At 37.6% G+C, this 25,823-nt stretch overlaps 1 protein-coding gene and 1 pseudogene across 4 annotated transcripts in view; both read right to left on the minus strand.

Annotated features, from left to right (window-relative positions):
* Positions 1–25,823, minus strand: part of MFSD14B (major facilitator superfamily domain containing 14B) — a 75,375-nt gene that overhangs the window by 39,473 nt on the left and 10,079 nt on the right. For 2 of the 4 annotated variants that reach the window (XM_047701065.1, XM_047701064.1), the window contains exon 2: positions 5,411–5,506. The exons of 1 other annotated variant lie outside the window; for it this stretch is intronic. In XM_047701065.1, coding sequence (XP_047557021.1) covers positions 5,411–5,506 — 96 coding nt within the window. Of the gene's footprint in view, positions 1–3,330; positions 3,454–5,410; positions 5,507–25,823 lie in introns of those variants that run through there. One more of the 4 variants, XM_047701067.1, reaches the window with a different exon arrangement.
* LOC125084204 (uncharacterized) lies at positions 17,144–17,312 on the minus strand (annotated as a pseudogene).

The following is a 25,823-nucleotide window of genomic DNA, read 5'->3' on the forward strand; positions in this document are numbered from 1 at the left end:
GAACAACGGAGTATGCATTTATTGGGCTGTATGTTAAACTACAGAGATCTGATGGGATATCTGGCTATGTGAGAGACGATGCAGGAAGTTCCTCTAAGAATTTTCAATCAGTGCTTTTCAAACCTCTTCTGCTTTTTTCTAACTGGAGGGAAAGTGGAGAAGATAGCAGTTAAATCTTACTGGATAAGGAAGTAAAACAAAAGTCAATAAAAATAAGATAAGCCTTCATAAAATAAAGCAGCTATAAAGAAAAAAGAGGGGCACCTGGGTGGCTCAGTGGGTTAAAGCCTCTGCCTTCCGCTCAGGTCATGATCTCAGGGTCCTGGGATCGAGCCCCGCATCGGGCTCTCCACTCAGCGAGGAGCCTGCTTCCTCCTCTCTCTCTGCCTGCCTCTCTGCCTACTTGTGATCTCTGTCAAATAAATAAATAAAATCTTTAAAACAAACAAACAAACAAACAAACAAATAAATAAATAATATAAAATAAAATGTAAAATAAGGGGTGCCTAGATGGCTCAGTTGCTAAGCATCTGCCTTCGGCTCAGGTCATGATCCTGGGATCGAGACCCACGTGAGGCTCCCTGCTCAGTGGGAAGCCTGCTTCTCCCTCTCCCACTTCTCCTGCTTATATTTCCTCTCCTGCTGTCTCTCTGTCAAATAAATAAATAAAATTTTTAAAAATAAATTGTGACACACACACACACACACACACACACACAGGAATATCATTCAGCCATAAAAAAGGAAATTCTGCCACTTGAGACAATATCAATGGACCCTGAGGGCATTTTGCTAAGAGAAATAAGTCAAACAGAGAAAGACAAATATATTACCTCATTAATTCGTGGAAGCAAATAAAACAAACAAGCTCATAGATACAGAGAATAGATTAATGGTTGCCAGAGGCAGAGGATGGAGGATGAAATGGGTGAAGGGGAGCAAAGGACAAGCTTCCAGTTATAAATATATGTCAAAACTGAGTGGGATTTATGCAAGGGTGGGCTAATATTAAAAAATCAATATAACCGGGCACCTGGGTGGCTCAGTCAGTCAGGCGTCTGCTTTCGGTTTGGGTCATGAACCCGGACTCCTGGGATCAGGTTCTGCATTGGGGCTCCCTGCTCAGCGGGAGAAGTCTGCTTCTCCCTCTACCCGCCCCTTCCTGTAATCTTTCTTTTTCAAGCTCTAATAAGTAAAATCTTTTAATAAAAAAAAAATCAATATAGGGACGCCTGGGTGGCTCAGTGGGTTAAAGCCTCTGCCTTCGGCTCAGGTCATGATCCCAGGGTCCTGGGGTCGAGCCCCACATCGGGCTCTCTGCTCAGCAGGGAGCCTGCTTCCCCCTCTCTCTCGCCTGCCTCTCTGCCTACTTGTGATCTTTCTGTCAAATAAATAAATAAAATCTTTAAAAAAAAATCAATATAATTGACCACATTACTCAAATAATGGAAAAGCCTAGTTGTTATCTGGCTGTATGCAGAAAATTCATTTGGTAAAATTTAATACCTATTTAGGATAACTGTAAGCAAAACAGGAAGAAGGGAACTTCCTTTCTCTGAAAAAGAATAACTGCAAAAACAAATCTATAGCAAATAACATACTTAGTGGTGAATTTTAAATTTTAGATCACTTTCCATCAGAGGTCATCTATGAGATAAGGATGCCTACAGTGACTGCTTCTAGTCAACACTGTACTGGATGTCACAGCAATGCAATAAGAAAAATAAAAAGGACTGGAAGGAGCTAAAAACTGTCACTCACAAAATATATGAATGTGTATGTAAAAACCTGTTGATGAACATTTAGGATTAGTAAGTGAAATTTAGCAAAACCACTCGAAACAAGGTCAAAACACAAATTGTTTTATGTACCAGCATAATAGAAAATTAACCCTTACCCATCCCCATGAATACCCTGGCCAGCTAAGCACCAAGTGTTCAGGTACTGACTGGGAACCTGCCACCAGTCTTGGCACCAGGGCTGTGTAAAGCCCTGGAATGCAAACTAAGACCTAGTTAGAAAAGTAGCAATGGGATAGGGAGGACTATAAGCAGGGCTAAAGTCCGTATTTCCAATGGGAATGGCAGCCATCTGCCTCATTTAACCTAGCAGTTAGAGCCACCATTTTTTTAATTGCATCTCATTAATACCCTTTTTTATTTCACCTTGATTAAATGTTAGTTCTTTTATTTCTCCAGAGAGGGATTCTCTAGTGTCTTCTATTGAGCCAGCTAGTATCTCTATAATCATTATTCCACACTCTAGTTCTGACATCTTACTTATATCCATACTGATTAGGTCTCTGGCTGTCAGTACTGTCTCTTGTTCTTTTTTGAGGTGAGCTTTTCCATCTTGTCATTCTTGCAGAAAGTGATCACTTTTCTATTTGTAGAACTGGAGCAATTCTTTTCTTAGATCTCAGGATGAGTTCACAGGTGTTCAGAATGATCTGATAGCAATCTAGCTGAATTCCTGCGACCAGACAAAACTAAGGTCTCCTACTTCTCCGCCAACTTGGAAAGTCTCCAATTCTATACTACTTCAAACAGACCACTTCGACTGAGTGCTAGGATGCAGACAGTCAGGTTGGACAAAATATTAATATGCAGGTACTGTTCTGTATCTCCAAATCCTTATCAGACTGTTTTTCTCACCTGAAGGAAATAGGACAGAGTGCTGTCCACTAGTTATAGCATGGAAAAAACCCACACATGAACCATCATTCTAATAGTTACACCAAAGTGGGTGACAGATGCAGGATGCCAAGAACTACTTATATGACAATAGTAAACCCCAACATAAAAGAAGAGGATAGGGGCACCTGGGTGGCTCAGTGGGTTAAACCTCTGCCTTCAGCTCAAGTCATGATCTCCGGGTCCTGGGATCGAGTCCCACATCGGGCTCTCCGCTCGGCAGGGAGCCTGCTTCCACCTCTCCCTCTGCTTGCCTCTCTGCCTACTTGTGATCTTGCTCTCTGGCAAATAAATAAGTAAAATCTTTAAAAAAAGAAAAAAAAAAAAGAAGAGGATAAATGAACTCCTACTGTAATAAAATAAACCCTAATTTTATCCTTTCCTTATCAAACAACCTAACATTATCAGTTCTCTGTCCAACCAGAAAAGGCAGAAAGTAGAGGGGATATGCCAGAGATAATCTTTTTTCTTTAAAATATGGGACTCTTTCCCCTCAAAGGAGGAAGGAACCACCCCCGCCAAAACAGAAACACAGGGAGCAAACTGTAGTGTAAAGGCTAAGTGAGATAGTACAGTAAAGGACATTCAGCTTAATTTAGCAACACCAAGAGCTCAGAAAAAAAGAGAATAAACCCACCTATTAACTCAGCAACACTTCTTCTATGACAATATAGTGTGTCAGAGTGATGCCAGCAACCCTGTACTCCTCACACATGTTTATTTTAACCAAATCTTTGCAAGCAGCAAAACTGCTCAGAAACTGCAAAGAGGAAATAAAGCAGCATTTTAGCTGGTTTCTAAGGCTGCATTCGAGGGTCTAACGAGGACAAAGAACCCCTAGGAAAATTATCTGCATTGGGCAGTAGGAAGAAAGGCACATCAGTCTTTGGATGTATACTAAAATTAATTAATTAATTAAAACTAAAAGAGATCTGACAATCTGGTCTAGGGCCAAAAAGATCCCCAAAGATTTTAACCGTCTGGAAAGTGGTTTTAGAATTTCTAACAAGGCCTCAAAGACATTAAGTTGTTCTTCACTTCACTTTGAATTCTTACCAGAGCATGATTATAGGATTAACTCCATATTGAGAAACCTGCTGAACCACTATAGGAGATTTCTGGTTGCCTTAGAAAAATACTATTTAAATGCTTAACAGGGCGCCTGGGTGGCTCAGTGGGTTAAGCCTCTGCCTTCGGCTCAGGTCATGTTTACAGGGTCCTGGGATCAAGGCCCACATTGGGCTCTCTGCTCAGCAAGGAGCCGGTTTCCTCCTCTCTCACTGCCTGCCTCTCTGCCTGCTTGTGATCTCCTTCTCTCTGTCAAATTTAAAAAAAAAAAAAAAAAAAAAAAAAAAAATCTTAAAAAAAAAAAAAGACGCTTAACACATAAGCAGGGGCAGGGGTGTGCAGGGAATAGACACGGGGGACGGACATGGACAGAGTCAGAGAGCTAAGACCAAAAATTAAATAACATATTTCCTTATAATGAGTAGCCTTGTATGTCTATACTCATACTGAAAATACATCTCAAAGAAACAATCCCTCAAGGACACACATGTGAGCCTACAATGCATATTCCTATTATTCAAAGAAAATATCTCCCGAGCACTAAGTGTGTCATAGGCAGTCCAAACAGTGGTGAACACAGCAGGCTCGTGAACTTAAAATGGGGACCACTTACCCCATTAACTAATAACCAATTATTTTCTGTAGTAAAGCATTAGGAAGGAAAAGGTAGTGTAATGAGAAAGAATAAAACAGAGGTTTAAAAACACAATCTTTTGACTATTCCATCCAAGCTGTCATTTTAATTAATCAAATTTCATTTTAAATGCACCAGAAGAATAAAAATAGCGAAGTCTTATATGAGGCTAACAGCCTCTTTAAAGTTCCCTATTTTCTAAAGCTAATTTTGGAACAAAGTTCATCTGTATCCAAAGGGATTCTCTGGCATGGCAACATGGTGATTGGGAAGAGTTAACCACCAATGATATTTAAAGAACAATTTAAGACAACTGAAATATAAGGCCAATTAAAAAATATCTTTTTCTTCAATTTAAAAATATCTTTAGTATAATTGTACGCATGTGCAGATGCACTTTCTCATTCAAATAAATAAAATCTTTTAAAAAACAAAATAAAATAGTAATTAAGCACCCAAAATCTACATGCCAATCCTTTCTTACACATCTCCCTTCCTCTAATTACAACATATATCAAACATTGAGGTTCTTGCTAAGAAATTCAGTGCAGCCTCAGCAAAAGTGGCTATAGGTATGTCAGCTACCAAATATGGAAATCTGAACATTCTTAACAATGATCACTTTCACTGTTACAAGGTACTTACCAATCTATTTACTATGTTCTTAGTCAAAGGCCATTACCCACCCAAAGTAAGTATAAGTTCAACAAAACTTTGCAATAATTTCCCCTAGTGCATCTTCCTAAATACCTACAGTTCACTCACAGCACTTCCAAGATTCTGGGTCAGTGGGAGGGCCTTGCTACCCAAGAATACTTAAAGTGCAGCCCAGGCATTTTGCTGCAGGTAGTTCACAGTCTGTGCACACAGTGGAAACAACCCAGTGGAAGAAGCTATTTCAAATCGCTATCAAGAGAGTCTCTCAAACACATATCTAAACATTTGGCCCTGGAGATACATGCTTAAGAACCTCTGTTTTGCTTTCATAAACAAGGACCTGTTCAGCAATACTTACAGTTAACATTGGAGTTGTCAACAAGCCCCACGCAAAGAATTCTAGGAAGATGACAATAGCAGCATGGTATACACTTGGTCTGCCAAAGCCTTGTAGCTAAAAAAGGAAGAAAGTTATTATGAAAAATAGTAGCGAGATGAAAGAAATCCATTTTGCTAAAATGGTATCTAACACACAAAATAAATGTTGTATAAAATAAATTTGGGACCTACTTATATGATAAAACTTCATTCTGGGGCATTAGGCATTCCTTGCCTAACCACAGAAGATGCCAGAGTTATAAACTTTTCACTTGTCCCATCAATGCAAACAACTGAGCTTTGGTTGAGACTCAAATGGATCTTCAAGAGACTGGGGTTCCAACACCTGACTATTCTGTCTCTTCCTAATTGAGTGTTCCTCAGCAACTTGGCCTTTCTAAGCCTGGTTTCTCTAGCTATGTAGAGAGAGAGGGGGCATATGGATCATCTGCTCAAAAGCTTCAGGAGCAGCACAGATGATTTAAATGATGGGGGAGGAAGAACAATAAGGAAAACACAGTCCATACATACAGTCCATACATAGGGGTAAAAATCCAGCCTTCTGTTTCTGTTACATTTTAAGACCATGTCTATTCTGCTAGTCGTCTGCAGTTTATGACTTCTGGAGATAAATCTAAAATTCCCTCCAACTTAATGCTGATTCTGTGACAATGCTTATTACAAGATTAGGCCCCTTGCTACCACTTGGTAGTAACTGGAAGTGATGTTTGCAGAAGACTGTAAACCCCTCACTATTCCCATGTTTATATTTTTAAGTCTTTAAAAGGTAGAAGTAAATCTGCATCATTTCACTGGAATCTAATCATAAGGAAATGATCAGACAAATCCAGATTGTGGGACATGGAATCTCCTTAAAAATGTCAATGTCATAAAAGATGAAAGTAAAGGTCAGGAGACTCATACATATTGAAGGAGGCAAGAATCACAACAAAATGGGGGATCCTGGACTGGATCCTGGAGGAGAAGGGAATAAAAGGATAAAATATGAATATGGACTTTATATTAGATAATCACATGGGTGTTCTTGATGTCTACAACTTATTGTCAAATGATTTGGCTGAAAAAACAAAAACAAAAACAAACCAAACCAACAACAAAAAACCAAAAACAAACATATTTCCTAAAGCAAATGTCAAAAATGTTAACTGCTGAATTTAGATGAAGGGAATATAATTTTACTTTTAATTTTTTGTAGTTTCGAAAAATTTCAAAGAGCCAAGAACAAATGTTATTAAAAATTCAAACTTGTAAATTTCTAAATTTTCACAATGTCCAATGAAAAGTACTTTAAAATGCCATTAAATGAGGCAAAAACAGAAAGCATTTTACAAAATTTAAAAGAGAAAATATTTAAGCATCTAACAATTCAACCCCTCCAAAACAAAAGGCCGTGAACATAACCTTCAAAATGCACTAATTTTCAGTAGTCCTTTACCAACAGAATAGTGAACGGAAATGGCAGTAACTAATCAGCCTCTGCCCGTGATTAAGCCTTCTGAGACCCTCCGCATTAAGTCGTTCTAGCTGCTAGAGACAGAAACTTGGCCTTCATCCTTGGCTCTCCCCGCACTGCCCTCTACCTAATCCTCTACCATCTCTTGCCCAGGTTACAGAGTAGCTTTCCACCCTTTCCCTTTCACCCACTGCACAGCAGCCGCAGTGCCCCCATTTAAACATAAATCAGATCCTGGCAACTCCTCTGCTCTGCCCTCTTAGACTTCCAGGGCATTCAGCCCCACATCCCACTTGTCCAACAAGGTCCCACACCTCCCTATCCCCTTGTTATACTCTTACCGTTTTCTATGATTCATTTTTGTCTACTGCCCATGGAATGGTAATTTAAATGCTAGGAAGAAAAGGATTTTTGTCTTTGTTCAATGATGTGTCCAAATAGCCCTCCTTTCACCCCACTATAGTAATAAGCACTCCACAAAATATAGGAGATGGAAGAAGGATCTCTTCTTCAGAGACTAATATCTTTTCTCTGATCCTTTAAACAGCAAAACCCAAAATGTGGAAAAATTTTTTAAGCAGAGTTCCAGTTTCTTCAACAAGGAAATGGTATGGGCAAAGAAAAAAAGAAAAAGAAGGGAGAATGATGTTAGTATACAGATTAAAAGAAATTTAAGAAATATTAACCAAAAGCAATATTGTGTGACTCTGGGGTTTGACTCAAACTACCTGGAAAAAAGACAATTCTGAGACAATCATGGAAATTTGAAAATGGACTGGGTATTAGCTGATACTAAAGAATTATACTCTTTGTAATAATGGTTTTGAAGTAAGGCGTGTTTTTTAAAAGATCCTTATCTCTTAGAGATACACAGTAATGTATTTGTGAAATGAGAGTATGTTTGGAATCTGTTTTAAAATCTACAGAAAAAAATGTAGAAGTGGTAGCAAAAAATAATTTTTAAAAAGCAAATGAGCCTATATACATTAACTAATAATTCCCAGCTATTTGGGTAAAAATTCTGATGGTCACCAACCACACACTATAAAAAACAATTGCTTCCGAACACTGGGCGAGAATGTCAATTGCTCTTGAATCATTCATTTTATTTATTAAGCATCATGCATATAAGAATCTCACGAAACTCTGAAAATGCACACAACAGGAAGCCAAAGAAAGCAGCTCTATTTCTCATTTGCAGCTTCTACGGTTTGGTGCTTTTTCCTAGGCAATGAAGCTCTATTTATGGAGACCACTGGGATAGAGATACATGTGATGGCAATGCTGATTAAACATAAGAACAGACACACACTTTAAATTGTGTGATATATTTTTAGGATATTATGCTATTTTAACACCCTGCAAAAAACTAGACAACGCTACCTTTTTGTTTACATATTATATGCTTAGATGTATCAATTAGAAATTGTTTAACAAACACCTCTTCTAAAATAAAAACACTTTCTTATTCTCACCTCTACCTAAATTACTTTAATTGAACTATCAACTATTACTAGTCAATACCTGTGATACATAAGAGAAATGTACTATGATAGGCAGGCAGGCCTTGGTATGGTGTGGGCAACTGGACATAAGAAGGTAACAAAAATAAATCTGCTTTCCTTCCAATTCTTCTCAGGTTCTTGGTGGCCAGTATGCTGATGAAAAAAAGTATCACAACTTTCTCACTTAAATTATCTGAGGTAATGAGAAAAACTTTAACAAAATTCCAGTTGAGCCTGATCTAGTGCAGCCTCTCTGGATCAGTTCAATGGCTTGTCTCTCCATTTGCCCTTTTATAAATCAGTACAGAACATGTTGAGATGTTTAGAAGATAAGTATGTGGTGATGTCTTTATTCATTCCTACTACCATCTCTCCCACAGATGACTGCAATGGCCTCTTCACTCTACCTTGATTTCTCTTCCCTGCCTTCTCTGAATCTTTCTTGATACCACAGAGTGATTGTTCTAAAATACATATGTCAACATATGACACCTGCAGAAGACTACAAAAACTGAGCTACAAATTCTGAATTTCTGTGCATATAATCTTTTTGCAATATGACTGTGCTGTCTATGCCATCAAAAGGTGGAGTCTATTTCTCCACGTCCCTCGATCTGGGCTGGCTTAACAACAAACCAACAGATGTCAGGTGAAGTGACAATATGGACTTCTGAAACTAGGCCTCCAGAGGCCTTCAAGACCACATGGAAATGCCTTATAGGTACAGGAGGAGGAAAGCATATGAAGTCCTCCCTATTGAGGCCACCTGGACCAACCAGCAAGAACAGCCATTACCAGCTGCCTGGCAGAGGAACAAGGCTGTCTAAGATCACCCAACTCCATCAAGCCTGAAGATGACTATGGAAGCATGAGTGACTCCACACAAACCCAGTGAAGAACCCCAACTGTCGCGGCCGGCACAACAAATCGACCAGGGTCGAGAGGGTAAGAGGATGCTGAAAAGAAATTAAGAGACAAAGAGATGGGGGCAGGAGGAGCACCAAGGAGGATGTCCAATAGTGCCAATTTTATTCAAGGCTGTGAGGCATTATATAGCTAACAGAAACAATCATAAGAAAGTATCTATTTTTAGCTGATTACTAAAGAGTTTGCAACATGCACAGAAAATCCTTCAAGCTTTCCCATTATCTATTTCCCAAGCACCAATAGCAGACCCTCTAGCGCCAGATGTACTGACTTCAAGGCTACTCAAGACATAGTTTATGTAAGCACAGCACAGTCTTACAGTGGTGTAGTCTATAGCCCATGCAAGGACAGCAAGGACCAGCCAAGAATTTATAACCCCGGCCAAATTGTCTCTATCTGACTAGCAAACGTGTGGGAAGTCACGTAGGCGAGCGCACAACACATAGCACAGACCCTTCCTCAGTGCTACTCGACTTTATTGATCTAAGCCTTTTGGTGGGCTCTTCAGCCTTTAAAGGAGGCACAAGTCAGGGCCTGGTTTGGTTCTCGTCTCAAGCCTTACCGTGGCCTCCCACACCCAAGCTGACCTTAGCCCAAAGAATTGTCATAAATGGTTGGTGTTTTAAAGTTACTAAATTTGGGGGTAGTTTCTTATATAACAATCATTAAGTGATACAACCCCCTCCCCTTTGCCCTCATGATTAAGTTTAAACTAAACTTTCTTGAAGATCCCTTTGGTAATTCTCCAGTCTCATCCCTCAGTCCACACATAACTGTGAAAATCAATAAAGGGAAACTGTTCTAAAATGGAGCCAGAAGGTCCTCAGTGAGAACTGATGATTTTCCTAACATACTGAAGTTAGCTTGTAGGTGAATAAAAAACATGGTCCCCAGCATTTTGTGTAAAGACTGTATACTACACATAATAGGAAATAATAAGCACGGAGTATTTTTTTTCTTAATTTGAGGAATTACCATTGTGTTGCTTAAGACGGAAAACAACTTCTAGACTCAGACCTGTTAAATAAGCCTATCATAATTCTCTCCCAAAGAGAAGTGAGTAGGGGTTTAACATCACTCTGGCTATTCAGAAATTTATAACTAGTTATCAAAACAAGACACTGCAAAACAAGTATTCCCTGGGATTTCATTCAAAGTAGAACAGAGCAACAACCAAAGATTCACTGAACACATATTCCTAAAAGCTCATGAGCCTGAATACAAAGAAGCCAAATATCAAATTTATAAAAGCCAGTATTAAAGGAATACATAACTGCACTTAGCATTTCTCTTCCACCTAATGTTTTATAAAAGCAGGAGACAAATCTCCTCTTGCGTTATTTTATATGGAATATATATACTTAAGAAATTACAACCATTACACTAATATATGAACACTGTAAAACCTTTAAGGCAATATACATGTTCTAATTTTCATAGGTATTCACAATGTTAGAAATACATGTTCTAAATTTCATAGGTATTCACAATGTTAGAAATCTGTACATTGTATTAACTGGTAATACAATATACATGTTGCCTTTTTTACCTTTATCTATTTCCATGTCACTGCATGCAAATCTTCATTCTTTATAACAGCTACACAATATTCCACTGTACAGAAGTACCATAATTTTAACCATTCCACTATTGATGTTTACTAGGGAGTTTCCACTTTTAATGTTGTTGCAATTAATAATTTAATAATTATTTTTATTTTTAAATGATTTATTTTTTTAAAATTTATTTTAGAGAGAGAATGTGCAAGAGGGTTGGGGGGGGGGGGGCAAAGGGAGAAAGACCCTGATGACCTGAGCCAAAACTAAGAGTCAGATGCTCAACCGAGCCACCCACTCTATTTTTTAAAACAATTAAAAACCCACAGAAAAGTTACAAAACCAGTACAGGGTTCCAGTATATCCTTCACCAAACTTCCCCAAATACTAATGTCTTAGATAACTACGGTATAATTATCCAAATCTAAAAATTAACATTGCTATTCTACTTTAAGCTAATTTATATGTTATTTGAATGTCACCATTTTTCTCACTAATCTTTTCTTCTTCCTGGTTTAGGATCTAATCCAGGATTTAGCACTGCATTGTGTTCTCATGTTTCCTTGGGTTTTTCCAACCTGAGATAGCTACTAAGACTTTTATTTTTTACTTTCATGATCCTGACACTTTTGAGGACCACTGGTATACTCTTTACCAGTTATTGTATAGAATGCCCTCCCATTTGAATTTGTTTAATGTTCTCATGATTAGAGTGATGATATGCATTTCTAATTTTTTTCTTGAGGTATAAATCACATTCCATTAAGTTAGTCATTTCCAAGCATATAGTGTTTATTAGTATATTCACAAGTTTGTAAAATTACCACCATTACCTAATTCTGGAATATTTTCATTACCCCAAAAAGAAACCTCATATCTAAGAGCAGTCATGCCCCAATCTCCCCTTACCCCATTTCCTAGCAATGACTAACATACTTTCTGTCTCTATGGATTTGTGTATTCTAGAATCACATATAAATGGAATCATCCTGCATGTGGCCTACTTTCCCTTACTTCCCCCATTTACCATGTTTTTAAGAATCATCCATGTTCATCACTCAATTTTATGGCCAAATAATATTCCACTACGTGGATATATTGCTTTCTGTTTATTTAATTGTAATCAAATTACAATTAAAATTCAACCAACTGTAATCAAAAAGCTGTACAGGGGCACCTGGAGGGTTCAGTAGGTTAAACATTAGATTCTTGGTTTTGGCTCCAGTCATGATCTCAGGGTAGTGAAATTGAGCCCCACATACAGCTCCACAATCAGCACAGAGGCTGCTTGAGATTCTCTCTCTCCCTCTGCCTCTCAGCCTGCTCATGCACACTCTCTAAATAAATAAAATCTTAAAAAAAAAAAAAGCTGTACAAACTGTGAGTGAAAAAACTACTTCAACTCACTATGTCAGCTAATCAGCTAACAGCTCTAACATTTTAAATGTTTCTAGAAAAATCGAGAAGACTAACAACCCAACAAAAAGATGGGTAAGAGATATTAACAGTTCATAGAACAGCCCTTCAACAACTTTATTCACAAGAAAAATGCAAAATCAAGCTATACTCATCTAATTCCTATTAGAACAGCAAAAATTTCAGAAGTTTGACAATATGATCTTACACTGCTAACAGGGATGAGAAATGGAACAATGTGGCAATATTTAGCCAAATTACTTATACATTTATCCTCTGAAGCAATAAACCCACTGTAGGGATTTCTCACACACAGACAATATGGCAAAAATATGAAGTGTCATGTGCACAACGCTATGGGAACACTATTGTTGCCAAACAAATAAAACACAAAAAAAGAAAGATATAGAATAATGTGCAGGGGTGCCTGGGTGGTTCAGTGGGTTAAGCCGCTGCCTTTGGCTCAGGTCATGATCTCAGGGACCTGGGATGGAGTCCCGGATCAGGCTCTCTGCTCAGCAGGGAGCCTGCTTCCTCCTCTCTCTCTGCCTGCTTGTGATCTCTCTCTGTCAAATAAATAAATAAAATCTTAAAAAAAAAAAAAAAAAGAATGTGCAATGTTAGTACCTTTTTCACGTGAGAGAGGACTGAAGAATATGAATATATCTGCACACATTTATTTGCATAAACAAAACACAAGATGTCAAGAAAAATAAGCATCCAAGCAATTACATACAGGAAGGAGAGAAGGGAGTGAAAGTGACAAGATGGAAGCTAGATTTCTTATGTTGGTTCATACATTTAACTCTGGAACCAGGGAACTGCTTCAGCTATTCTAAAACAAAATCAAATCCAAATTAAATACATCAACCTACCCATGTATCAAGAGTTGTGGTTTAGTTGCTTTAAAACACAGAATATGAATGAATTTTCTTAGAAGCTATATCCTAAGGGAAAAAAGAAAATGAAATTTTAAACTGTTTTAAGTAATCATGTTAGTAGTAATAACACTTTTTATTTTTTGAAACTTTCAAGTGTAAGTAGAATATAATAAGTTACCTTGCTATTGTCACTTGGGAACGAGATTTTCATTGTAAGAGAAAAGATAAAATATTATATCATAATAGTAAAAATCTGAAATTCTAAATTTGGTTTAAAAAAATATACACATTATGATCTGCATTACCTTAATGAAAAAGTTAGAATTTTCCAGTTTGAGCCACTGAAAAGACCTAGAAAAAAATGAGCAACCCTACAGGAGTGAATACACCCCTTGAGGCCCAAGATTGTGGTCTTCAAATATCATTTCTCACTAAAAGAAAATGGGACTTTTTGGACAAATAGCTAATTCCAGATTTGGGGTAAAAAATACAATTGACTCTGGAACTTATATTGCCAAAAGCAAAGATGTTATTGAAGACTACAGTCATACTGAAAGGATTCAGGAGCCAACCTGAAGTTAACTCCCACTGGGCAAAGACTGAGTAAAGAGAGTAATGTCTGCCATTGATTAAAACATTATCATGTGTGTTCAAATTTCCAAGTCCAGAGATCTTTGAAGGATGCCAGAAAACTAAGCCATTATTCTGAGAACTGCTAAATACAAAGGAAAGGGAAAAAGAAAGCATTTATCCTGCTTTGCTGCACCTTAGCATAACCAAATATTTGACTAAGAAAAAAATTTTTTTTTAAATTTTGATAATGGGGTGCCTGGGTGGCTCAGTGGGTTAAAGCCTCTGCCTTCAGCTAAGGTCATGATCCCAGGTCCTGGGATAAAGCCCTGCATCGGGCTCTCTGCTCAGCAGGGAGCCTGCTTCCCCACTCCCACCTGCCTCTCTGCCTACTTGTGATCTCTGTCAAATAAAAAAAATAAAAAAAATTTTTTGATAATGAATGACAAAACGATTAACTTAAAATCCTGCCACTTTGTAATCTAATATAGTCCATCTAGGCAACAACCATTAATAGCTGTTAAAACCATGAGGTAAAAGCTGATGAGGCACTTTATAAGGGAATAATCAAGCTGATAAGACCTGAAACCCGATCAATTAAATCATAGAGAGAGTCAAAAGTTATTTGATGCATGATGCAATACACAAGAAATAGACCAAAGAAATAGGCCAAAATGAAACAAACACAAAGCTTGGATTCAATTTATCTGGTATGTGAGGACCAGTTTAATGAAAACATAGGTAAAATCTTGTGTGTTTTTAACTATTGAAGTAGGGTGATGAATATGGGGGAGTATTCATAACAAAATGGAAGAAAACTAAAAAGCTTCAAAGAGGTTGCCAAAAAAAAGTTTAAAGAGTCACCTACAGGGGCACCTGGGTGGCTCAGGTGGTTGAGCGACTGCCTTTGGCTCAGGTCATGATCCCAGAATCCTGGGATCAAGTTCCGCATCGAACTGGGGTTCCAGCTCTGTGGGGAGTCTGAAATCACAACAAGATCACAACTTTCGGATGAACAAAAATGAAAATACAACATATCAAAGTTTGTTGAATGCTGTTAAAGCAGTGGTTACAGGGAATTTTATAGCTATACATGCCTTATTATTTAAGAAAAAAAAAAAAGATCTGCTATCAATAACCTAACTTTTCACTGTAAGAAACTAGAAAAGCAAAACCAACCAAGGCAAGAAAAAGGAAAGAAATAATAAAGGGTTAGAGCAGAAATAAATGCAATACTGAACAGAAAAACAACAGAGAATCATCAAACTATCCAAACAGGGAAAGTGACCATGAAAACAGGGGGAACATTTAAATCACTAAAATAGGAAATGAAAGGGAGGTTATAAGAGAGTATTATGAGCAACTGTAGCCAATGGATTAGTTAAACTAGATGAAATGGACAGATTTCTAGAAACACCCAACCTACTAATGAGACTGAATCATTAAGAAATAGGCTATCTGGGGACGCCTGGGTGGCTCAGTTGGTTAAGCAGCTGCCTTCGGCTCAGGTCATGATCCCGGCGTCCTGGGATCGAGTCCCACATCGGGCTCTTTGCTTGGCAGGGAGCCTGCTTCTCCCTCTGCCTCTGCCTGCCACTCTGTCTGCCTGTGCTCACTCTCGCTTCTCTCTCTATGACAAATAAATAAATAAAATCTTAAAAAAAAAAAAAAAAGAAATAGGCTATCTGAATATACCTAGAACTAGTAAGGGAATTGGATCAGTGATCAAAAACTACTCAACAAAAAAAGTCCTGGACCTCATGGGTTCATCAGGAAAATTCTACCAAACATTTAAAGCAGAATTAAAATCAATCACTCTCAAAGTCTTCTCAAAAAAGAAGAAACACTTCCTAACACATTTTATGAAGACAGCATTTACCTATACCAAAGAAAAGAAGATACTACAAGAAAAGACAACTACAGATTAATTTTCCTTATGCTAATTATACAAAAATCCTTAACACAATACTAGCAAATTAAATTCAGCAACCTGCTTAAAGGGCTCTAATACCATGGCCAAGTGAGATTTATTTCTGGAATTAAGAAAAGTTCACATATGAAAATCAATCAATGGAACACCATCACATTAAAATGAAGGGGGAAGAACACATGGTCATCTCCACTGAAGCAGAAAAAGCTTCTCACAAACTCAACGGCCTTTCATGATAAAAAAAAATCTTAAAAAGGATAAAAGGAAATTATCTCAATATGATAAATGCCACATATGAAAAATCCACACCTAACATCAAGGTCAACAGTGAAAGGCTGAAAAAAGTTTTCCTTTAAGATCAGAACATGGAAAGGATTCCTGCTTTCAACACAATTTTATACACCATAGTATTGGGAGTTCTAGGCACAGTAATTACATATGAAAAAAAAAGCATCCAAACTGGAAAGGAAGAAGTAAAATCATTTCTGTTTGGGGAAGCCATCATCTTACATATAGAAAACCCTGAAGTTTATTAAAAAAAAAAAAAATTAGAGCTAAAAAATGAATTCAGCAAAATCGCGGGACAAAAAAAAAAAATCAACATGCAAATATCAGTTGCATCTTTCTTTAAAGATTTTAATATCTTTGAGAGATAGCCTACATGAGTGGGGAGGGTGCAAGGCGGGGGTGGGGGGTGGGGGTGGAAGAGGAACAGGCTCCCGGCTGAGCAAGGAGCCTGCAGAAAGGCTAGATCCCACAACCCTGACATTTCCACCTGAGCAGAAGGCAGCCACTTAACTGACTGAGCCAACCAGGCACCCCTCAGTTGCATTTCTATACCCTAACAATGAACAATCTGAGAAGGAAATTACAAAAACGATTCCTTTTACAATAGCATCAAAAAGAATAAATTCTCAGGAAAAATGAACCAGGCAGGCAAAATACTTTAACACTGAAAACGACAAAATATTGCTGAAAGGAATTAAGAAGACCAAAAATAAACGGAAAGACATTCCATGTTCATGAATCAAGAAACTTAATGTTGGGACGCCTGGGTGGCTCAGTTGGTTAAGCAGTTGCCTTCGGCTCAGGTCATGATTCCAGCGTCCTGGGATCGAGTCCCGCATCGGGCTCCTTGCTCAGCAGGGAGCCTGCTTCTCCCTCTGCCTCTGCCTGCCATTCTGTCTGCCTGTGCTTGCTCTCTCTCCCTCTCTCTCTCTCTGACAAATAAATCAATAAAATCTTTAAAAAAAAAAAAAAAAAGAAAGAAACTTAATGTTGTCTAGATGTGAATGGCCCTAAATGATCTATGGATTCAATGTCATCCTTGCAAAAAATCCCAATTACATTTTTTGCAAAAAAGGGAAAACTCATTCTAAAATTCATATGGAATCTCAAGTGGCCCTGAAATAACAGCCAAAACAATCAAAAAGAACAAAACTCCAGTACTCACATTTCATGAGTTTAAAGCATACTACAAAGCTTATCAAAACAGTATGGTACTAGCATAAAACAGACATTAAAGACCAATCGAATATAATAATAAGAGTACAGAAATAAACACTTCTGTAATAGCCAAATGATTTGCTACACTTGATCTTAGCCAAAAGGCCGAGAAGCGATTATAGCCAAATGATTTGCAACAAGAGTCCTAAGACCATTCAATGGAGAATAGTCTCTTCAACACATGGTGCTGGGAACACTGGATATTCATAAGCAAAATAATAAAGCTGGACCTAACCTCACATCATGTACAAAAAGTTAATTCAAAATATATCAAAGCACTAATGGAAAAGCTAAAGCTATAAACTCTTGGAAGAAAACACAAGAGGGAAGTTTCATGACATCGGATTTGACAATGCTTTCCTCAATGCCATCAAAAAAAAGGGCAACAAAAAAAAATAGATAATCTGATTAATCAAAAATAAACTTTTGTGCATCATGGGGCATTATCAACAGACTGAAAAGGGAACCCAGAGAATGAAAGAAATATTTGCAAGTCATATATCCAATGAGGATTACCCAGATTATATGTTTAAAAAAACTCCTATAAACCAAACAGATGCAAAAATGGGCAAAGGACAAAAAAATACATGAAAAGATGCTCCACATCACTCATCACTAGGGAAATGCAAAGTTAAACAACAATGATAGTACCTCATGGTCATTAGGCTGGCTATGATTAGAAAGAAAAAAAATTTAAAAACCTGAGAACAGCAAGTGTTGGCAAGGATGTAGAGATTCAAAGAGAGAGAAAGTAGAATGGTGATTGTCAGGGGCTAAAGAGAAAGGGAAACAATGAGTTATTGTTCAATGGGTACAGAGTTCAGTTTCAAATGATAAGTTCTGGAGAAGGACAATGGGTAATGGTTGCACAACAATGTTAATGTACTTAAATGCCACTGAACCGTACACTTTAAAAATGGCTAAAATGGTGAATTTTGAGTTATGTATATTTTACCAAAATTTTTTAAAAAAGAAACTCAGATCACAGAGCTAAAAGTAGGGCCCTTAGCTTCATGATGAGTTTGTATATACAGCACTAACCTCACTATCCATGCAAAAAAAAAAAAAGTTAATATGTTGGACTGCATTAAAATTAAAAACTTATACTGTGAAAAACACTGCTCAAAGAACAAAAAGACAAGCCATAGAGTGGAATAAAGTATTTGCAAAACTCATACCTGATAAGGGACTTGAATCAAGAGCTCTTACAACTCACTTATAAAATAACAAGTAACCCAATTTAAAAACGGGCAAAGAGCTTGTATAAAGAAACATTTCTTGAAAGAAGATACACAAGTGATCAATAAACACATGAAAAGATGTTCAACATCATTAGCCACCAGAACAATGAATATCAAAACCAGTGATGTACCACTTCAGAACCACTAGAACGGATATTAAAAAAATATAGTAATAAGCACTGATGAGGATTTAAACAGCCCTCATACAGAATTGTTGGGAATATAAAATGGTACAACCACTGTGGAAAATAGTTTGGCAATTCCTCAAAATTTTGAACAGTTACCATATAATTACCAGCAATTGTACTCCAATACCTAAGACAACTGAAAATATATGTTCATACAGAAACTCATCAACAAATGTTCATACAGCATTATTCACAGTAACCAAATGTGTAAACAACCCAAAATGTCTACCAACTGATGAATGAATAAACAAAAAGTGGTATATCCATACAAAGCAATATTATTCAGCTGTAAAAAAGAATGAAGTATCAATGCATGCTACAACATGGATGAACTTTGAAAACATAATGCTAAGTAAGAAAAGCCAGGAGGAAAGGCAACAATATAGTATGATTCCATTTAAGTGAAATGCCCAGAATATACAATTCCAAAGGGAGGGAGCAGATTGGTGGTTGCCAAGGCTTGAGAGTAGGGGAAAACGAAGAACGATTACTAATGGGTACTGGGTTTCATTTTGGGGAGATGAAAATGTTCTGACAGTGGTGACGGTTGCACAAACTTGTGAATATACTAAAATAAATGAATAGTACACTTGAAAATAGTGAATTTTATGTGACTATATCTCAATTAAAAAATGCAATGGTAGGGGCGCCTGGGTGGTTCAGTGGGTTGAGCCTCTGCCTTCAGCTCAGGTCATGATCTCAGGGTCCTGGGATGGAGTCCCGGATCAGGCTCTCTGCTCAGCAGGGAGCCTGCTTTTCTCTCTCTCTCTCTCTCTGCCTGCCTCTCTGCCTACTTGTGATCTCTCTGTGTCAAATAAATGAATAAAATCTTTAAAAAAAAATGCAATGGTAAAAAGGATGAGAGAGAGAAAGATGTAGAAAGAGGCAGTCTCTTGGCTGCCTCTCGACTTCATGAAGGCTGGAACTATGAAAGCCACCTTGAGACCACAAGAGCTAGACAAGTCAATACAGAGAAAACACAAAGTACCCGGGTTCTTGATTATACTGCTTATATGCTAAATGAGCCAATCCCAAAACTGTCTTTCCATCAGATTTCTTGTTAAATGAGTTAATAAATCCCCTAATTATAAAATGAGGTTGGGAGGGAGGAATATGAATAGATTCCTAACCAAAAATGATACGGAAAATAACTATATGAGAAGATGCCCAACATGTCACTTATGCAGTCCATGCAATTGCTGGATAACAGAATTTAAATGCATACTGCTAAGTGAAAAGAAGCAAGTCTGGAAGGCTATATGGTATATGATTCCATTTAGCTACAACTATAGAGGTGGTAAACAGATCAGTGGTTGCTAGGGTGGAAGGGTAAGTTAAACAGTTGAACCACAAGGGACTTTTTCAGGCAGTGAAATTTACGTGGAACACTGTAATGGCAGGTAAGTGGCACTGTGTATTTGTATCAAAACCCATAGACTTTCAGAATGCAAAGAGTGAACCTTAATACATGTTAATTTAAAAAAATATTTAAGAGGTCAGAGAATCTCAGCATGGACTGCAGAATGTGACAAAGAGCTAACTGTATTATGTATGAATCAACTTCACTGGAGAGAGCAGGGGGAAAAGTTTGTGATCTAAGTAACATTAGGAATGAGTAGAGTCTGTTAGACTAAAGGCAAAAGAAACTTCACATAAGCACTGTACTCTAACTGAAAAATGTGTTCCCCACAGGGGTACAGATAACAATTCTAAAACCAGTGTCCTGGAACTGAACAATTAAGTAAACGGATGGCAAATGGTGGGAGTTCCTTTTTTCACTGCCTGAGTGGAAGGTTATAAATAAACAAAGGGGGAGAGATTGAATGAGCCATGTGATAACAGATTAGATTTGGATATCATTATGAACTTATTCTAGCTTCACACAGATACAGACAGGCACATATAGAAATATTTATAGATATATGCATATACACAGACTAATATTCACACTATATTTTCCTTGACCTGTCACCTGAGAACCTAAAAGTAATGACACCCTGGCAGCCAACAGCACTTTAAGTATCTGGTACCCAGGTCTTGGTTTCAAATACAATTTTCCAACAAAGGAGCCAGGGATCCTTGGAGAAATGGTTAATTCTAGGACTAAGGCAGGAAATATACAAGAGGAACTGGGAGCATCTTGCAGTGCCAGAATATAAGTGCTAAAACAACAACATTAACAACTAACAACAAATAAACAAAACCTAAGAAAACAACAAAAACATGGGGATATGTCAAAGAACTCCCAATGGCTAAAGCTGGAGCAGTATGAGCAACAAAATAAAGCCATATTGGATTATAACTCAAATTATAAAATAAATATGTTTATACTAAAAAGATGACATAGTAAACAAACGGCGGGGGGGGACAGACAAAACTCCTATGCAGAGAACTCCAAATAATTTACATAGGTACTCTGCACTCAAGAAAGTGAGGCATAACTTCCCATTTTTCGAATGTGGACTGCACATACTCTCCTCCAAAGAGTAAATATAGAAAGAGGGGGAAAGAGTAACTTTATAAAGAAAGGTGACAAACACTACCTCAGAGAAAATGTTAACATCAACAGTGATTTTTTTTTAAAGCTTTTTATTTATTTGACAGACAGAGATCACAAGTAGGCAGAGGCAGGCAGAGAGAGGAGGAAGCAGGCTCCCTGCTGAGCAGAGAGTCTGATGCGGGGCTCGATCCCAGGACCCTGGGATCGTGACCTCAGCCAAAGGCAGAGGCTTTAACCCACTGAGCCACCCAGGCACCCCTCAACAGTGATTTTTTTAATCCTTGATATAATGTAATGAAAATGGCACTTCATTTTTGTGGGCTTCCTCCCCCAAACCCATAATCTCACCCTAGTATTGAGGAAAACATTCGATGAATCCCACCTGAGGGATAGCCTACAATATGTCTAAGCAGGACTCATGAAAATCGTGAGGGTCATCAAAAACAAGTAAAGTGTGTGAAACTACCACAGCTCAGAAGAACTTAAGGAGACATGACAACTAAATGTAATGAAATATTGGAACAGAAAAAGGGCATTCAGTAAAGACCAAGAAAATATGAATAAGTACAGACTTTAGATGATGGTAAAGTAGGACATTGGTTCACTAATTTTTATAAATATACCGTATTAATTAAGATGCTAATGATAGAAGGAAATGGGTGTGGGGCTTATGAAACCTGTCTATATAATCTTTGCAATTGTTCTGTAAGTCTAAACTACACTAAAATAAAGTTTTAAAAAATAAATGGAAAACAATACCAAAAGCATCCTGAAGGAGGAAAGGAAAAAGAGTACAGGAAATATTAGAGCAGGGCTGGCAAACTATAGCCCACAGTCTAAATCTACCACCCGTTTTTGTAAATTGTTCTACTGAAATTTAGCAATGCTCATTCATTTAAGCATGTCAAAGGCTGCTTTTGTGCTACATTGGCAGAGCTGAACAGTTGCAAAGCCAAAAATATTTACCATCAGATTTTTTTTTAATTGATAAAACAATTCCACTTACAAAAGCATTAAAAAACCTAGGAATTAGTTTAACAAAGAAGTGTAAAAGTTGTATACTGAAACAAAATAAAGTTGAAATAAATATACAGGTATTCCATGCCCATGAATCAGAGTATTTAAAATTGTTAATATAGGGCACCTGGGTGGCTCAGTGGGTTAAACCTCTGCCTTCAGTTCAGGTCTTGATCCCAGGGTCCTGGGATTGAGCCCCGCATCGGGCTCTCTGCTCAGTGGGGAGCCTATTTCTCCCTCCCTCGCTCTGCCTGCCTCTCTGTCTACTTGTGATCTCTCTGTCAATAGACAAATAAAAATATTAAAAAAAAATTGTTAATATAATTCTCCAAGAATGGATCTACATATTCAATGCAATCCATATCAAAATCCCAGCAGTCTTTTATTACAGAACTTGATTAGATGATCCTACACTTCACAGAGAAATGTAAACAACCCAGAATGGTCAAAACAACCTTGAAAAAAAGTAGTACAGTGGGAGGACTCACAGCTCATGATTTCCAAAATTACTCCAAAGCTATGTTTACAACAGATTCTTAATAGAAGAAAGTTTGTGGGCCCCAATGTAAGTGGAATACAATGGGGAGTTTATAAATATCAGTAACCTGATAAAGTATCTGAGAAGCTTCTGACATTTCTTAACTACCCTGAGCAGAGGCCGGTGCTTTCCCACCAAACCCCTATAGCCTCTTTGCCACACACAACTATTCTCGCTCCTATACTACACAACACCTCTCAAAGGCAAGGATCTCAACAGTACTCAACAGTACTCAACAGTACTCAAATGTACCCTGAACTCAGCAGGTAACAGGTTTTGTGACAGAAAAAGCTGACTTCCCATACTACCCAAGACATATTTGTTAACAAATTCCCAACTGTGTTCCTGTTTTAGCAACTGTGTGCGGAAAGAGAATGTAGTCACCTCCTACCACTACAGGCTAGAGAACTTTTCAGGTCCATAGCTCAATTGATGAGCCAACTTGACCAGGATAATTCAATGACTTAAAATAGGAATGAACCATATCACCCAATTATGGCCAGTGAGATATGAGGGGAAATATGTCAGGGGGCTTATGGACTTTCCTTCATTCTTCTAGGGACATCTATCAAAACATTACTGTTTCCAGTGTGAGGGCACTGTTGTGTAAGCATGTGATACTTAGCAATGACAGCCAACTGGAGACCAAATGTGGTCAATCCTAAAGACCAAAAACTAGCACCCTGGGAAGAGAGCAGAGTATATGAATGGAATGAGCCCACTCGGTCTTTGATGATATTATACTGTCAAAATAAGCACACAATTCCTGTACCTCCTATCAAGTGCAATAAAAAAAAAATTCCATTATTATCAAGTGTATCATTACACCATGAACAATGTTAAGCTATTAAAAATAAAATATTTTAGTTTGATTTTAATGGGTAAGCTAAGGAACTAAGACTGTAACTGTAAACTGTTGGTTCCATTGTACTTCTAAGCAGAAGAATGATTTTAAAATACATTTTAATTGAAAACTGGAACCCCAGAGTTGGAATGTACTGCCATAAGATTCAAAGTCATCTCTTCAAGTACTACTGAAGGCATTTAGAAGTATGTTTCACTATAAGCTCTTAGTATTTTAAAAATTCAGACACTTAGAGTACTTCTTGCTCCATCAAAAATAAATTCCTTATCAGAACTCGTTTAAAATATAAACACAAAGATGAAGAACACAAATAATTTTAAAACAAATAATTATACCTGAACGTTTTGCTTTCTTCCTCCTAACACTGGAATGCCAGTAAGAAAAAGAATTTTGTTGCTTCTTCAGATGAAATAACTTTTCTACAAAAATAGAAAATTTTCTCAGCACTGCATTAAATAGCTAAATAAATACAATGACTATGATGTTGGATATACTAAGCATTTATTAAACATTTGTAAGATAACTTCTTTTAACTCAACTTTTCAAACTCTCTAATTTGCCAACATCACCTGACTTAAAGCAAACCAAGATGCCAAGGACTGCTTTTGTAAATATTTCTATCTCTATCAATCTTCTTTAAGAATGAAAACATTCAGGGCACCTGGGTGGCTCAGTGGGTTAAAGCCTCTGCCTTCAGCTTAGGTCTTGGGATTGAGCCCTGCATCGGGCTCTCTGCTCATCAGGAAGCCTGCTTCCCCCTCTCTCTGCCTCCTTGTGATCTCTCTGTCAAATAAATAAATGAAATCTTAAAAAAAAAAAATAAAATAAAATAAAAAAAAAAAAGGAATGAAAACATTCAATTCTAAGTGGTTAATTCACTAACATACATCTGTTGAGTTCTATTATGTCAGCTAGATGCTGGGGGCAATGGTATCAACAGAAGATACTATCCCTGTTACCATTTCATGGAACATAAAATTTTAAATTCAAAGTTAAAATAAAATTTTAAATTCTAAACACTCTAAAGAGCTACCACAAAAGATCCTAAGCTATACTAAGGCAAAAATTATCCTAAATTATGCTTTATTCCCTTTTTATAGGTGACAAAACTCAGATGCAGAGAATTCAAGTAACTTGCCCATTTCACACAGTTACTAAGTGCCTAGGCTGGTGTTCCATCCACACACCTCCAGTGTATGCTACTAACCACTTTTATTATTTAAACTACCTTTCTTAGAGAGCCCAAAGTTCTCCACAAGTAGAAACAGCACATATATATGACAATTACCATGCACTAAGGCAACCTAAGTAAGAGGTGAGAGGAGCCAAATTTAGATAGTTCCTCAGGCCAGGTGCAGCCCTTTACTTATTCACCCCCCTTGTCTTTCCCACACTAAGGAGTCTGGCCTGGTTCAGTGTGTATCTGGACAAAAGAACAATCTCCACTAATCTCTCACTTGCTTTCTCAACATGACCTGAAAACATCAGATGAACTAGAGCATCTGGCTTTTGTGAATCAGGTCATCTGCCTTCAACTGGAAAAAGATAAGGTTGAAAGCTACTCCCATTTGTCCCAAACATGATCCCCAACTCAAAGATCACAGTACACAGCAAACATCAGTGACTTGCCCACATGAGAGCAGAAGAGAGAGGGGCTGTCATATACACCAACTGACTAGCACTGAGTTTCCACAAATAAACCCATACATCTATGTTCTGCTGATTTTTGGCAAAAGTGCCAAATCCATTCAAAAAGGGAAAGAACAGTTTCCTCAACAAATGATGCTGAAACAACTGAATTTCCACATATAAAGAATGAAGCTGGAACTCTACCTTACCCCATATACAAAAGTTAACTCAGACCAGTAAATGATCTAACCTAAAGCCACAAAGCTTCTGGAAGAAAACAGAGGTAAATCTTGAATTTAGTTATAGATTCTTAGACATGGCTCCACAGCAACAAAAGAAAAAGAAGATATTGGGCTTCATCAAAATCATAAACTTTTAAAATACACCAAAACACTAAATGTGAGACATAAAACTCTTGGGCACCTGCGTGACTCAGTCGGTTAAGCATCTCCCTTTGGCTCAGGTCATGATCCCAGGGTCCTGGGATGGAGCCCGTATCGAGCTCCTTGCTCAGAAGGGAGCTTGCTGCTCCTTCTCTCTCTGCCTGCAACTGCCCCAGCTTGTGCTCTCTCTCTCCCTGTCAAATAAATAAATAAAATCTTAAAAAAAAAAAAAAAAAAAGACCTAAAACTACAAAACGACATAAGAGG

This window comes from Lutra lutra, chromosome 13 (assembly GCF_902655055.1).
Source record: "Lutra lutra chromosome 13, mLutLut1.2, whole genome shotgun sequence".
NCBI lineage: Eukaryota > Metazoa > Chordata > Mammalia > Carnivora > Mustelidae > Lutra > Lutra lutra.